The sequence below is a fragment of the Podarcis cretensis genome (assembly GCF_951804945.1).
Source record: "Podarcis cretensis genome assembly, chromosome: 6".
Lineage (NCBI taxonomy): Eukaryota > Metazoa > Chordata > Lepidosauria > Squamata > Lacertidae > Podarcis > Podarcis cretensis.
Window position 1 is genome coordinate 45,753,905 of NC_137175.1, and position 13,734 is coordinate 45,767,638.

General features: G+C 42.6%; 1 protein-coding gene across 3 annotated transcripts; it reads left to right on the forward strand.

Annotated features, from left to right (window-relative positions):
* Positions 1 to 1,693: 1,693 nt before the first annotated feature.
* LOC307219080 (triggering receptor expressed on myeloid cells 2-like) lies at positions 1,694 to 12,507 on the forward strand. Of its 3 annotated transcripts, none has more exons than XM_079981964.1 (5): positions 1,696 to 1,843; positions 4,382 to 4,723; positions 5,864 to 5,918; positions 11,083 to 11,249; positions 12,194 to 12,507. In XM_079981964.1, the coding sequence occupies exons 1-5, from the start codon at positions 1,801 to 1,803 to the stop codon at positions 12,196 to 12,198; spliced, it is 612 nt and encodes a 203-aa protein (XP_079838090.1). In that variant the 5' UTR covers positions 1,696 to 1,800; the 3' UTR covers positions 12,199 to 12,507. The 3 variants fall into 3 exon arrangements, with proteins under 3 accessions (XP_079838088.1, XP_079838090.1, XP_079838089.1); XM_079981963.1 differs by having other exon boundaries at positions 1,699 to 1,843; positions 4,379 to 4,723; XM_079981962.1 differs by lacking the exon at positions 12,194 to 12,507 and having other exon boundaries at positions 1,694 to 1,843; positions 4,379 to 4,723; positions 11,083 to 12,187.
* The last annotated feature ends 1,227 nt before the right edge of the window (positions 12,508 to 13,734 follow it).

Here is a 13,734-nt window from a genome sequence, read left to right on the forward strand (position 1 = left end):
ATCAAAGGTTAACACAAAATGCTAGAAAACTCTCCAGGAGCCCCTTATTTTCCCGAGGAACTGAGATGCTAAATTCAATGATGACAAAACTAAAGAGGGCCCTCTTAATGCCAGTCTGGTTTTAGGATATGATGCTATGGTGCCAACTTTGTGTGGCATTGCTACATATCAGGAACACAGAGACTATGCCCAACACAGAAAAATATGATCTACAGGTTTCCACAAAACCTTACCAATCATTATTGATGGCATGTACTCAAGCCTGTTCACTTCTTTAAAGATATGGAGTGCACTTCTGTCACTCTCATGTGTGTAAGAAATTGCTCTCAGGATCTCATATCTGTAGTAGTCTCTGTCCAATTATATGTGCACAGACTGTGTACCTAACAAGTGAACCCAGTGCAATAAGTATGACACACACTGAATCAGGTTCACTTAAATAACCTGTGAACCTGGCTATCAGTTGCAGATTTCAAGAACTTGCACAAATCTTTGCAAATTGCCAGGGAAGTCAATGGGACTTCGGTGGGCATCAGCAATGATAAGCAGGCATGAGTTGTGGCTGGGGGTCAATGCCTATCATCATGACTTCCTCTTCTGAGACAGCTGTCCCTCTCCTGCTTTCTAGGTAACCAATTTATACCAGCTGCCATTCAGATTTTTCAAGCTAAAGTGTCATACCAGCTACTTTTTGGGATCCCAATATGGATACAAGCATATAATAGTGATTTAAATAAGATACACTCAAGTTTCTTCGGGCTCCCAAATTCAATCAAGTATGAGACAATGTGTGCAGAATTAGGTATACACATGATGGAATATTGGGCGTGGACTAGCACTATAAAATACTCGCCACATTGCCATTTTCGTTCCCAACCTTCAAGTATGCTTTCCGATTTACTTAAGGACTCCTATAAATCCAGATGGCTCCAACTCATACATAGCAGAATTAGATCTACTGTATTGATATTGACTTGGAATTATTGCATAATTCTATTATTGCATAATTCTAGTGAGCAATATATTTATCGCAATATCCAAATTAGATTAAGGGATATTGAAAAACAAAACATTGAGTCAGCTGTAGATAAAATCTGCTCCCCCCAAGTTCTATGGTTTAAATACAACTGATAACAGGATCACTTATATCTCAAAGTTAATAATTCCAGCCCATTTCCCCCTCAGATTTTGTTAAGGGCAGATATTTAAACATCCCTAGAAATGATAGACATTGAGGATGTTATTTGAATGTGCCAGACACTGTAGAACATATTCTTTTCTACTGCCCACTGCACAACCAGGTACATAAACACGTTATCCCCCTTTTTGGGTAGTTAAACATCATGGCACAATGAAAATATCAGATTCTACCTGTCTGATATTAACCTGGAGGTAACTGCAAGGGTGATTGAGTTACTGTCGGTAGTATCTCTTAGTAAATGATGCAGTTTAGCAGGAAGACACTCCAATAAAAATTTCTGTTACTATATATCTTCTATGGCTGCTTCTTTGTTTAAATTTTTGTATATGGATGTTTTAAGATGGTCTATATCTGTAATGCCTAATAAAGGTTTGGAGAAAGAAAACTGTCAGGTTCTAGATCCCTCTCCCTGGCATAGCACTGCTGATCCCTACATTTTCAGTACATTTTGCTGGTATATTGCTTAATCCACAACAGAGAGTGACAGATGTTCCTCTTCTGTGTCTTTTGTGTCTAGTAAGGCAAAAATAATTGCCATTGTGCAAGACTCTGTTTTCATCTTTACTTGCGAATCTTCTCTCTTTATCTGCTGGAGTGAGATGGAGAACTTTGTGCATCTCATCTTCTTGGTCTCCTTGTCAGGTATGAGATTTAGAATCCTATGCTGGTTGGATAAGTGGGTGATAAGCAGGCTAGAGGAACAGATTAGTATGAATGGGTCAGATAAGGACTGGGTTGATATGCATGCATGATGCTGAAGGCAAGGCACAATTGATCCTGCTGAAAACAAGCTATCTGGACTAAGAAACTTTTTACTAAAATGTCATTCTTAATTTGCCAAGCACCAGTGGTACATCTTGCTTGCTTCTGCTGTCTCCATGTGGCACGCTTTGCAAATTGCATTGAATGGGATAATGGGCTAGGGATAGTGTATATGGAAAGTTATGTCCACAGTGCAAGAGACTGAGCTAAAGGAGTCTGTTGGGTCTGTCCTCTGGCTGTATAGACATAACATTCTATCATTCTGTACAGCAGATACAAATTACGAGAACCTCAAACTGTGATCAGCCAAAGGGCAAAGCAGAAGCACTCTGTGCTAGATGAGAACATAAGGAAAACCCAGCTATATCAAGCCAGAGGCCAACTAGTCCAGCATCTTGTTCTCACAATGGCAAACCAGATTCCTATGCTAATGCAACAACAGTGGAAGCTGAAGAAAGCCATCATGGCTATTAGCCACTGATAGCCTTATCCTCCATGATATTTATGCTTACTTTTATTTATTTATCCATTTGCTCTGCTTGTTTGCATGCTTGTTTCACATCCCACTATATTCGGTGGGTGCAGAGGAGTTTGTACCCTCCTCTCTGCCACAGGGGAGAGCTGAAAATGGGCAAGGAATGGAGTAGCAATGAGATAAGAAATATTTGAATCATGACAGGATGTGTTTAGCAAAAATCTTTGCGTTGATCAGAAGCAGTAGTTAAAAACATATTGGAGGCTGTGAGTTTAAGGGATGGTGATGTGGAGGGGATGCTAAACCCTTTCTCATCCAGCCATTTCTCTTCTTCTCAATCCTCCCCTCCACTATTTTTCACCTCTAAGGAGAACATAACACACACACTATTAAAGGTTACCAATGTGCAAAATATACATCATTCTGCAAGGGAATGAAAAGGACCGACACATGTACAGAATGTTATAGATTGCAAGGGAGTTGCACTGGTGTGAACACAACCTTTCAAAGCTGCAACAAGAGGCATTCTGGACCATGAAGCAACATGAAACTGTTTCTTCAGGCAGCAGATTCCATTTTCCCCTGTCCCAGCTCAGAAAAGGGGTTGAAGGCGATTCTGACTTCAAGTGCAAAAATCTCTAAGTAATTCCCTTATGCAGTGGAATCGCCCGTGTCAAGAAAAGATGCACTAGAGAGAGCTCCTCTGTCTATATCAATAGATTTCCTTCTCTTGAAATTGGTCGCTAAATCATAGAATCATAGAACTTTGGAGCTGAAAGGGACCCCAAGGGTTGGATAATCCAACCCCTTGCAATGCAGACTGAGAGCTCTTCCAAAAGACCTGTTTGTTGAGCATTCATCCCAATTTGTTGCACAAATTTGCACAGAGGTTGTACGATGTTATATTGAGCATGCATCCTGATTTGTTTGCATGGAAGTTATATGACATCACCAAACATCACCATTATCCCACACTTTGCATTACATTTCCCCATTATTTTTCTAACTCCCCCAAATCTGTGGGTTTTGGGGAGAGGGTTTGTTCCGCCAGACTTTGATTGCTCAACCTAACTTTCCCACCGTATGACTGAATCATACCCACAAAATAGTGACAGTCTGAAAGCAGCCTCAGGCTGCTCTTCCGCAATCCCCATATTGCACCACTCTGGAGCAGGACTTAAGGCAGAGGCAGCATGCGTGAGTCACATCTGACCAAATCATACTTTACATTACTCATGCTTTTTTAAAATGTGCTTAAGCTAGCCATTTTTATTTTGAACAAGAAGCAGATTTGTGGGCTTCTGATCCTGAATTTATTCCTGGTCCAAATTGATAGCCTGCTGCATATTGCCCCCACCAGCTGCTTTGTGCCACCGTAAGTAAAGTTAACAGCACTTGGGGGGGGGGGGAATAAACAGCCACAGGAGAAGGAGAATTTTCAGCCGGAAATCAGTATAGGGCCTGACCTAGATGAGGAGCATGTTCTGGATTAAGGCCCCCCACAGCTGCTGCTCCTTCACACAAAAATGCCCAGCTTAAGCAAGATTTTTTTTTTTTTAATGTAAAAAAGCATGAATATAACAATGTTTTTAATAGGCCTTAGACCTGGCTCCAAGGTCTCGCATCTATTAAAACAGCCCAGTAATCTTCCCACCAGTGATGCAGAGACTTCAGAGACCTCAAGGTTTGGCACAAACTGAATTTTGAAAAGTTGTTGACTAAAGCAATTTGCAAGCAAATCAGCTGGGGTGTGGGTGGGTGGATTTGCCTTCTTACATCGAGGGATCTCCTCCCCATTTATGCAGGTCATGTATATTGTAAACTATATATATCTGAGCAATGTGGGTGGGGCTCTGGGTGATTTGGCCCCAGTGTTGTAATATGGTCACCTCCCTTTACAAAAATGGAAGTATGGAATACAACCCTTCTCTCCTTCCTAGAAGCATATGTGACTGAGGATGTTCCAACGGTGTATGGTGTCGAAGGAGAGCCCATCACCATCAATTGCACTTACAACCCCCAGGAGTACCAGTGGAGAGAGAAGAGTTGGTGCAAGCTCATCAGTGAGATGTCATGTCAGCATGTTGTCAGCGCCCGGCGTTTTTGGATGCCGTTCCTCAAAAGAAAGAATGGCACCACCGCCATTGCAGACAACATCCAGAAGGGGATTCTCACAGTGACCATTGACCCATTCCAGAAAGAGGATGCTGGTTTGTATCAGTGCAAGGCAGAATTCTTGGGGATTACGAATATCCTGCAGAAAGTGAAGGTGGAAGTTCTGACAGGTAAGTCCCACCAGGGTCTTTAATCAGCTGTAAGCCTTGCCTTCTAAATAGTCATGTCTATGATACAAAATTATGACCCACTGTACAAAGACATGATTAAAGCAGGCACAGGCGTAAACTTCTTGCTCAGCACAAAGAAGGCACTGGCCTTCCCTGTTTCAACAAAGATGGAAGACTTCAGCTACAGAGCAATGTCCTTAAGGCTGCAGTCTACACACTTATGGTACATACTGGGGAGTAAGTTCCATTGAGAACTTCCAAGTAGAGAGGTATAGGATTCCACTGCTAGTCCAAAACCTACAAGTGGTCTTTGGGCTCATCTATACTGTTGCTTAATGGGGATAGTTAGCTTCCTGTGCTTCCATTGATTCTGTGTTGTCTGAATGCCATTCTTCTCCAAATTACTGTCCTCTCATCTTTCTCTCTTCCTCAATCTGGATTTTCTAATACCTTCTCCTTTTTGGAGTATCCATGGCAGGCAAAAATCCAGACTGAGAAAGAGAGGAAAGCAGTGGTTTGGAGAACATCCTATGCCCAACAGTGAATTGATGGAGGTACAAGGAAACTTGCTATCCACAATGAGCAACAGTATGGATGAGCCCATCATGTGTTTATTCCTGGTTGTGACAGCGGCCTGCTCTTAATCATTGCCTTGGGTAAAGGAGCAGAAGGTAAATAGGGGTTTACTCTGATCAATCTCTGACTGATTTGCAGTTGATAGACAACTGGAGTCAGAAATCTTTGCCCAACAGCAGCAGCAGAAGCAACAACAACAACTAGAAAAAGCTTTCCTCCTCTGTAAAAAGTTGCTGGGAAAACAAGTCTTGGGAGAAAACCAAGAGGAGATTTATTGTGTGAAAGGACTAAAAAAAATTTTTAAAAAAAATTTAGCAACAATCCCAAATCCCTGGGCAGAGCTTATGCTCAGATGTACCTTGCCCCTTAATTCTTTTTTTTTTTTTTTTTTTTTTGGCCTTCCCCCCCTTGCCCCTTAATTCTTAACATATGTCCACTTGCCTGGGCCACTATTCTGCACCAGCTGAGATTGGTAGACCTCAAGATTCTGGTAAAAAAATATGCCCACCCCTGCCTTAAGATGTTATTATTTTGCCAACTAAATTACTCTGTTTCTGCCACCAGGCCTATGGGAGACTGAGGCACCTGAGGAGCCCAGAGCAGTGCACAGCATCTCCAGGTAAATCTGTACATTCGTTTTATTGGTAAGCCTCAGGCATATTGTCATATATGCAAATACAGTGGTACCTCGGGTTAAGTACTTAATTCGTTCCGGAGGTCCGTTCTTAACCTGAAACTGTTCTTAACCTGAAGCACCATTTTAGCTAATGGGGATGGAGCCTCCTGCTGCTGCCACGCCACTGGAGCACGATTTCTGTTCTCATCCTGAAGCAAAGTTCTTAACCCGAGGTACTATTTCTGGTTAGCAGAGTCTGTAACCTGACGCGTATGTAACCCGAGGTGCCACTGTAAATATACGCATATACATGTATTTTGCCTAAGGGACTTAGCTATACAGCTGCAAATATAACATTTTAAGTGCATTATACAAATGTGATGCTAGATGGGGCTGATGGGATAATGGCAAGCTCCATATATATTTTAAAACATTTTTTAAAAAAAACATTTTCACAGTGTTTTTTTGTATCTGTGTGGATTCAGCCAAGGTGGCTTACATGGCAAAATCTGAATAAAAAACAAGTTGAAATGAATACAGTAATAACCATTTGAACACAAAAATAACAGCAGCACAGGAAACATCTCAGCACACACTTAAACTTCATCAGCTCGAGGCTGGGGGGGCGGGGAGCTGGAATGAATAAATCCCATGCCAAGCTACTCTGGTATGGAGAGTACACAACAGGTTTTTAAGTAGCAAGATCGGCAGTTCTTACTATAGATAGGATACAAATACAGTCAAAATTGAAGCCTGGTTTTTCATTAAGGAAATTTAGGCTCTTTTGCACAGATAGTTTGTGAAGCCATGTGTGCATGGCATTAGCCACAATCCATGTCTAACCTGCAGATTAATGAGAAGTGCTGCATTTTGGTGTGTTTCCCCTCCAAACCAGCTTCAATCTGATCTGAAAATGTTAAGACGTATTAAGACATCCCCACACACTGGTGTGGATAGACTGTGAGTGACACGGAAGCACATCCAGCCATATTGAGGTGTACAATAACATGCAGGTACTTTTTCAGGCAAGGGGTGGAGGAGGTAAGCAACCTCGCTGCATTTTAAGTTGGCAATATGCACACAGCCGGTTAGTGATGAAGCTTGATGGCAGAGATGAGAGACAGATATAATGGCTTTAATAGACTTGCATCCTTCCTTGGGACTTAATCGCTTTTTGGTCCAGCAAGTTTTTAGGTGGCAATGTGTATAAATCAATTAGTGGTGGTCTAACCTTGCTGCATTTTGGAGACCTCTCTGCTTGTTCTGGTGAGTAAGAGGCACCAGACTCCTGCCCTGTTGGTTTCACTGTAGGAAGACAATAGCTTCCTTCACAATCTTGAGTGTCAAACATGTCTCCAAGGAAAGGTGAGGGCATACAAGCACATGGACTACAGGAAGTTAGTAGAGTAGATGCCACACCTCACCTCACTGAGCCAGGTTCAACATGTAGGCTGCAAAAAAATAAAGTTCAACATGTAGGCTGCAAATGATGATGATGATGATGATGATGATGATGATGATGATGTCATGGAGCAAAGCACCCCATCCAGCTAAACTGCAGGGGATTCGAAGGACTCAGGTGTGTTTCCAATTCTTAGAATTAGATTTGCCTGACCATCTCTTAAAAAATTACCCTAATCATCATCTCCCCCCTGCGTTGCAGAAGGGAAAATGTATTCGAGGCCCTATTGAACCTTGTATTTCCTTGGAAATTTCTGATTCTCTGCATCCTCCCCTCTTCTTGACTGGCACATCTCACCAGGGATATGCAAGATGATTCTGACATAGAAATTACCCATTCTCATTACAGCTCCTACACTTGTGTTGCTAGCAAGTGACAAAGGGTGGGCTCAAATAAATCTGCTAAATGTGATTACCTTGAACATAATTCACTGGGACTCTTCAGCTGTGACATCTCAGGGGTGCTTCAGCTGTTATTTGCCCATGTAAGACAGACATGCTGGTAGCAGATTCCAAGCCAGGCCTATAAAGTAAGGCAGTGGGGGAGATTTAAAGCACAGTATGAGGAGGCAGGAGGAGAAAGCTAACTCCATCCCTCTCCTATGCTTTCCTGATGAAACTTGAAGTACTGCAATGCTTCATACTAGGGGTAGCCAATATGCTGCCCTCCAAATGTCATGGAATCATAGAGTTGGAAGGGACCCCAAGGGTCATCTGGTCCAACCCCCTGCAAGGCAGGAATCTCTATTAATCACACCTGACAGATAGCCATCCAACCTCTGCTTAAAAACGCCAAGGAAGGGGAGTCCACCACTTTCTGGATAAATGTGTTCCACAGCTCTTACCATCAAAAAGTTCTTCCTAATGTTTAGTCAGAATCTCCTTTCTTGTAACTTGCATCCATTGGTTTGAGTCCTCCCCTGAAGAACAGAAGACAAGCTTTCTCCATCTTCCAATGTGTCTGCCCTTTTAGATAGTTGAAGGTGGCCATCATATCTCCTATTAGTCTCCTCTAAACATACCCAATTCCCTCAACCGTTCCTAAGGCTTGTTGTTGGACTACAACTCCCATCAGCCCCAGCCAGGATGGTGGGAATTGTAGTCCAACAGAGCACCATATTGGCTACCCCAGCATTGAAAAATGATCTGGAAACTTCAGCTGGTCCAAAATAGGGCAGCAAGATTATTGTGAACAGGCTGAAATGGTGACATTATGCCAGTGCTTTGCTATCTGCACTGACTTCCAGCCTATTTCAAGGCTCAGTTCAAAGGTCTGGTATGACTTTTGAATAGCTTGCAGCCAGGGTACCTGAGGGAACAACTCTCATATACCTGTCTGCATGCTAAAATAATATTCAGAGGCCCTTCTCCACCTGCCCACCCCAACCCCATTAGGCCAGGCAGAAGACTACTGAAGACAGGACCCTTTCAGTGGTAGCCCCCTACTTGTGGAAAGCCCTCCTCAGCAGGGCTCACTTGACACCTACATTGTGGTTTTTACTGCATCTGGATAAGGCTTCTTTATTTCCCCAGGGTGTTTAGTTTTAAAAGCATGTTTTGGGTACTTTTTTAGACCTTCGGACCTATTGGTTTTAGTTTAAAGTTGTTTTAGCTGCTGTTTGATTTCATATTTTTATAATATTTTTATATTTTATTAGGTGTGGGTGTTTTAAATGTACACCATCCAAAGAAATTACTGTTAATGGATGGTATGAAAATGCTGTAAATTAAGTGCTTTTTAACTATTTCCATACTGGTGGGAATTCTTTCCTGTTATACCCTCCGCCCCTAAAGTCAGAAAAGTTAGCTTTTAAAAGAACTGCTGGGGTACTGGTAGGGGAAAGGTTCATCCCCCACACCCAATCCATGCTCCCCTGCTTTATAGGGATTTGTCAGGAACCCAGTCTTGACACTCGGGATTGATGCCATCATGTGTACTTTGGCCCTTAGAGAACAGAATATTTCCAGTCTCTGTAGGAAGAGTTTCCACCCTTCATTAGGCTTCCATGTGGAATGCAAACTCTTGGCAGCAAAATGAATTTTATACTTGCCAAAAGCTATGTTAAACAAATGGAACTCGACAGGAGGAACATTTTCAAAACACAATGAACTGTGAAGGAAGGCAAAAGCACCTCATAAATCTAGCCAAGCTAAAAAATCTTAACTTTCCTCTTCCATGTGAATGTTAAGACCCTCAGTTCCATATCCCACTTCTTCTTTTTCCACGGAGCTCCATGTTCCATCCAGGCTCAGACCAGCTTTGCTTCAGCAACACGGCTGCGTCACATTCCTTCAGACTCTGGCTGTGTACACATTGCCATCTTAAAGCACAGCCGGGTCATTCTTTTTCTCAATGCAAGAACTAAATCCTGTTGGGAGGGATGGAGTAACACATCATACACCGTATTTCATAAGAAAGGACAGAATATATACGGATTGTGGCTAATGCCATGTGTACTCCGTTTCCCAACCCAGCAAGGGTACCCCACTGAATGCTGAGTGAATGGGAATGTGCACACAGCCCATGTCCTGAGCTACAGGGGAAGGCAACTCAGCAGCTAAAATCTGTAAAAAGCACTCCCACTGCCCTCCCCTGAAGCTCAATGAGACCGAGTGGCATCAAGGAGCACCCAAGACTGAATACTTGCTCCTTAAGGGAAAGTGTGAGTCCATCAAGGACAGGACAAACCCCAAGACCTACCCCTCAGCACCTCCATCTTGTCAGGCTATGGCTGGTGGCTGATGCAAATAAAGATTCATTCATTCATTCATTGTCAGGCTCACTGTCCATTTGTTATCCATTATCTAGGGAACTATTCAAGGTCTCCTAAAAGTGGCATACAACAAGCAGAGCTGGGGACTTCTTCATATATAGGAGATACTGAACTTTGGTTATTCGTACACAGCTGCTATTGCTGCATGTAAATATTGACAAGAGTTGGAGGAGGGATCTTTGAGGTAGAGCCAAACCATCTAAGGGCAGCTTCTGATACCATACATTCCATTAGGCTCTTGCAACGTCTATGAGCCCTGCAACTCTAAGCAACTTTGAATGTGATTTGGGGCATCAAGCAAAAGGAAATAAGCCTTGCACTGCAGAGTTTGGCACTCTGAGCTTTTCTGTTAGTGCATCTACGGGGAAACTCTGCTCACCAAATATTGCTGAACTCCAACTCCCAGCAGCCCCACCCAGCATGGTCCACGGGCAGGAGTAGTCATCCAACATCATCTGCAGATCCACGAGTCCCCTCATCCCTGTGTTACTGCATACAAAGTTAACCAGTTAAGCTCAAAAATAATTTTGAAACATTGCACCTGAGTCCTCACTGCTTAAAGACCAATAAAACTGCTGCAGTTTCGTTACTTCACTATTTCTGCATTTGCAGTGCAATTCTATTCAGAAGCAAGTCCCACTGTGTACAATGAATAGTTCCCTGAGTAAATCTGAAGGACTTAGGATCAAGTGGTATATAAATTTGATGAAAAAAATACATAAATACTGGAAATGACACCTGGACATATTAATTAGAACTGGCAGTCACTAGCTACCCCAAGTGAAATGGCTGCAATGTAAAACAGCAACAGCCATGCCAAGCAACCTCGAGTGGCTCAATGGAGAAATTGTTTCCCCTCCTTTTCTTTATTATAATTATTTTCACAATAAATTACCTGCTTCATGCCCTGTCGCATTTGTATCTTTCCAAAGCACCCTGTCAGATGCTGAAGTCAATCTTCGCTTCCTTGTGGCTGGATTCTTGGGTTTCAAGCTCCTGGTTGCTGTAGTCATCTTGATTGCTGCCAAGAGCCCGTGCAGCAGACAGACAAAGGATGAGAGCCATGGAGAAAATGAGCACCAGCTCTTCCCAATCACAGGTGATGTCAGTACTCTGAGTGCAAGAGACTACTGAGAGCAGGGCTGCTGCAGAGGTCTTTTTTAAAGGACTTCCTCAGGAACATGAATGGGGCTGGCCATATCTTGTACCAACCTAGTAGAATAGGGAATGTCAAGGTGAGTGCCTCACTGTTCTGTACCCTAGACCACCTTGCAGAGCATTTTGGGGGCATACAACCAGCTTACACAAGGAGCCAAAAATGCTAAGATGGGAGCCCAAATGTGTATGTTGTTTCCAGGAAGGTGAGTGCCTCCTTGAGCTGAGTTGCCTACGTCTAGTCTAGGCCTGAATTTAATGCAGCCCAGAATCACCTGTGACATCACAGAATTCTGGGGCCTGTTTTCAGTTAGTGTGCAGAGCTACCCACAATGCAAACAGCACACAATCTTGGATTTCTGCATTGCTTCCTTGAATCGTGGCTCTCCTGGTGGCTGCCTATTCTAGCCGTGTTTTTCAGTTGCCCCCTCCCACAGCTGATGGGTACATTCACAATACAAATTCATGACTTTCCACAATGAATCCTGATAACAAGTTCTGTGAAAATGCTATAAATTTGTTGAGAGACATCCAGCAGTCAAGCCCTGTTGTGCCTTCTGGAAAAACCCATGGCATTGCTAACCCCAAAATGGAAACAATGAGTCAGGAATTTAGTATGATGCAATGGGCTTGTAGATCACGAGTTCTCTAAGTGACACATTTGAGGCATTGCTGTTTGTTCACAAGCTTTTAGAATGAATTGCTGTTTCATTCTCCTACTCCGCCACCCCAATATTCCAACTGCAAATTCATTTCTTTAAAATGAAAGCTTGGTGTGCTGTATATTAAATAGAGAAGATAACTTCATGTGGTAGTAGTGACCTTGGGTTATATTTGGATGCTTGTTTCATTTAATTTCATAGCACATATGTCTTTTCTCGTTTCCAGGCTAAAAGGGAAAGCTTGGCATAAATGGGATGTGATGGAAAGACGAATGAGTAAGAATTCAAAGATAGGTGCATAGAAATTGCTCCAATAGACAAGATGTGAAGGACATGCTTGCTTTATCCTGTGGCCTGCGCCCCATGACCAATGCAAGGACTGTGGTGGTTCCATTTATAAAGCCAGATGTTGCCAGCAAGTCAAACTAAACAGCTTTGCTGTAGACAATAAAGAGTATCAGATGGATGCTCCACCCAGAAGCACTTTTAATATTATCTTGAGAACAATCTGTATAGTGTAAGAATAAATGTAAGAATGTACATCTCTTTCTCTAAGTTCTTTCTGTTGCAAAGGGAGCATAACAATAATTACATGCAGAAAAAGAAAAGAATGGCTCACACAATATAAACTGCAAGAACTCAAAACAAAGATAATAAAAACAAATTGTAGTATGAACACAATAGTTCCTTGAGTGAATTTGAAACTTAAGTATGAAAATTATGAGCGTATGCAAAAAATTACCTCAAAGGTAACTGCTGCATTAGAGATGGCATTGGGGTTAGGTTGTACACTACATCAGACCCTCATGTTCATGGGCCATTTACGTACACATGCCCAGAGACAAGGTGTATCCTGCCACCCCAGACTCACAATGGAATCCTGTTCATCTTTACTCAGAATTCCAAACCTAGAAATTTAACTTCTAGAGACTTTGGGGAGGGAGATGAACTCTGAAGAACACTTTAGCAAATCATGTTTACAGTGCAATCCTGTGACACAGTAATCTGAGAGTAAGTCACAGTGAACACAATAAAACTTGCTCCTGAGCAAACATGAATAGGAAAGCACTGTCACAAATCTTTAACAAGGCCTCCCCAAGAGACAGGACCAGGGATGGTGAGCTGCCAGGGACAGGGACAGACAAACAGAGATGTCCCTGGTAACTTGGGAAGAATGAAGTCCTTTGTCATGATTTGGTAGAATCTTGGAAGCTTATTGATGCATGTTATAAAATATACAGGTCTTGGTCACAACCTTGGGAACTTAGGTTCAAACCCCTTTCAAAGTCTTCAGGGCAAGGAGTCTGAAAGGTCAGGTCCATTGAATGTGGTGAACAGGGCAGCCCTACCATTAGATAGAGTGAGGCAGCCACCTTAGGAAGAAGCTGGGGGAGAGAAACTTTATCCTGGCCTTTGACACCTAACATATGACCACCCTGTTATTAGGTTGGAAGGGCAGGTCAGTAATTGAGTAAATCAGCAGCAGCACTAAAGATTTCCACTTCTCATGGTCAACTTAGGTCTTTTTGATACCTGGGTGAGGAACACTTCAACCAAATCAAAAGTTGACACAGATATCCACAAATATCATGCTGGGCACCAACCTAGACCACTGGTACCAAAACGTATGAGAAACTGCCGTACTAGAAAAGTTAACCAACAAGATCAAAATAGCAAGGGGACAAGCTACGGAGGATGCCTTCACCCCAGTGTCGTTCCCCTTTTTTATGTACACAGGACAACAAGACAATGACCTCTCCCCCACCA

Bases quoted from the DNA above. Each gene is read 5' to 3' on its own strand.
- LOC307219080 (XM_079981962.1), top strand. From the start codon at position 1,801: ATGGAGAACTTTGTGCATCTCATCTTCTTGGTCTCCTTGTCAG. The intron at 4,724-5,863 runs GTAAGTCCCACC...TTCTGCCACCAG, and splicing joins GAAGGTGGAAGTTCTGACAG to GCCTATGGGAGACTGAGGCA. The intron at 5,919-11,082 runs GTAAATCTGTAC...ATCTTTCCAAAG, and splicing joins GCAGTGCACAGCATCTCCAG to CACCCTGTCAGATGCTGAAG.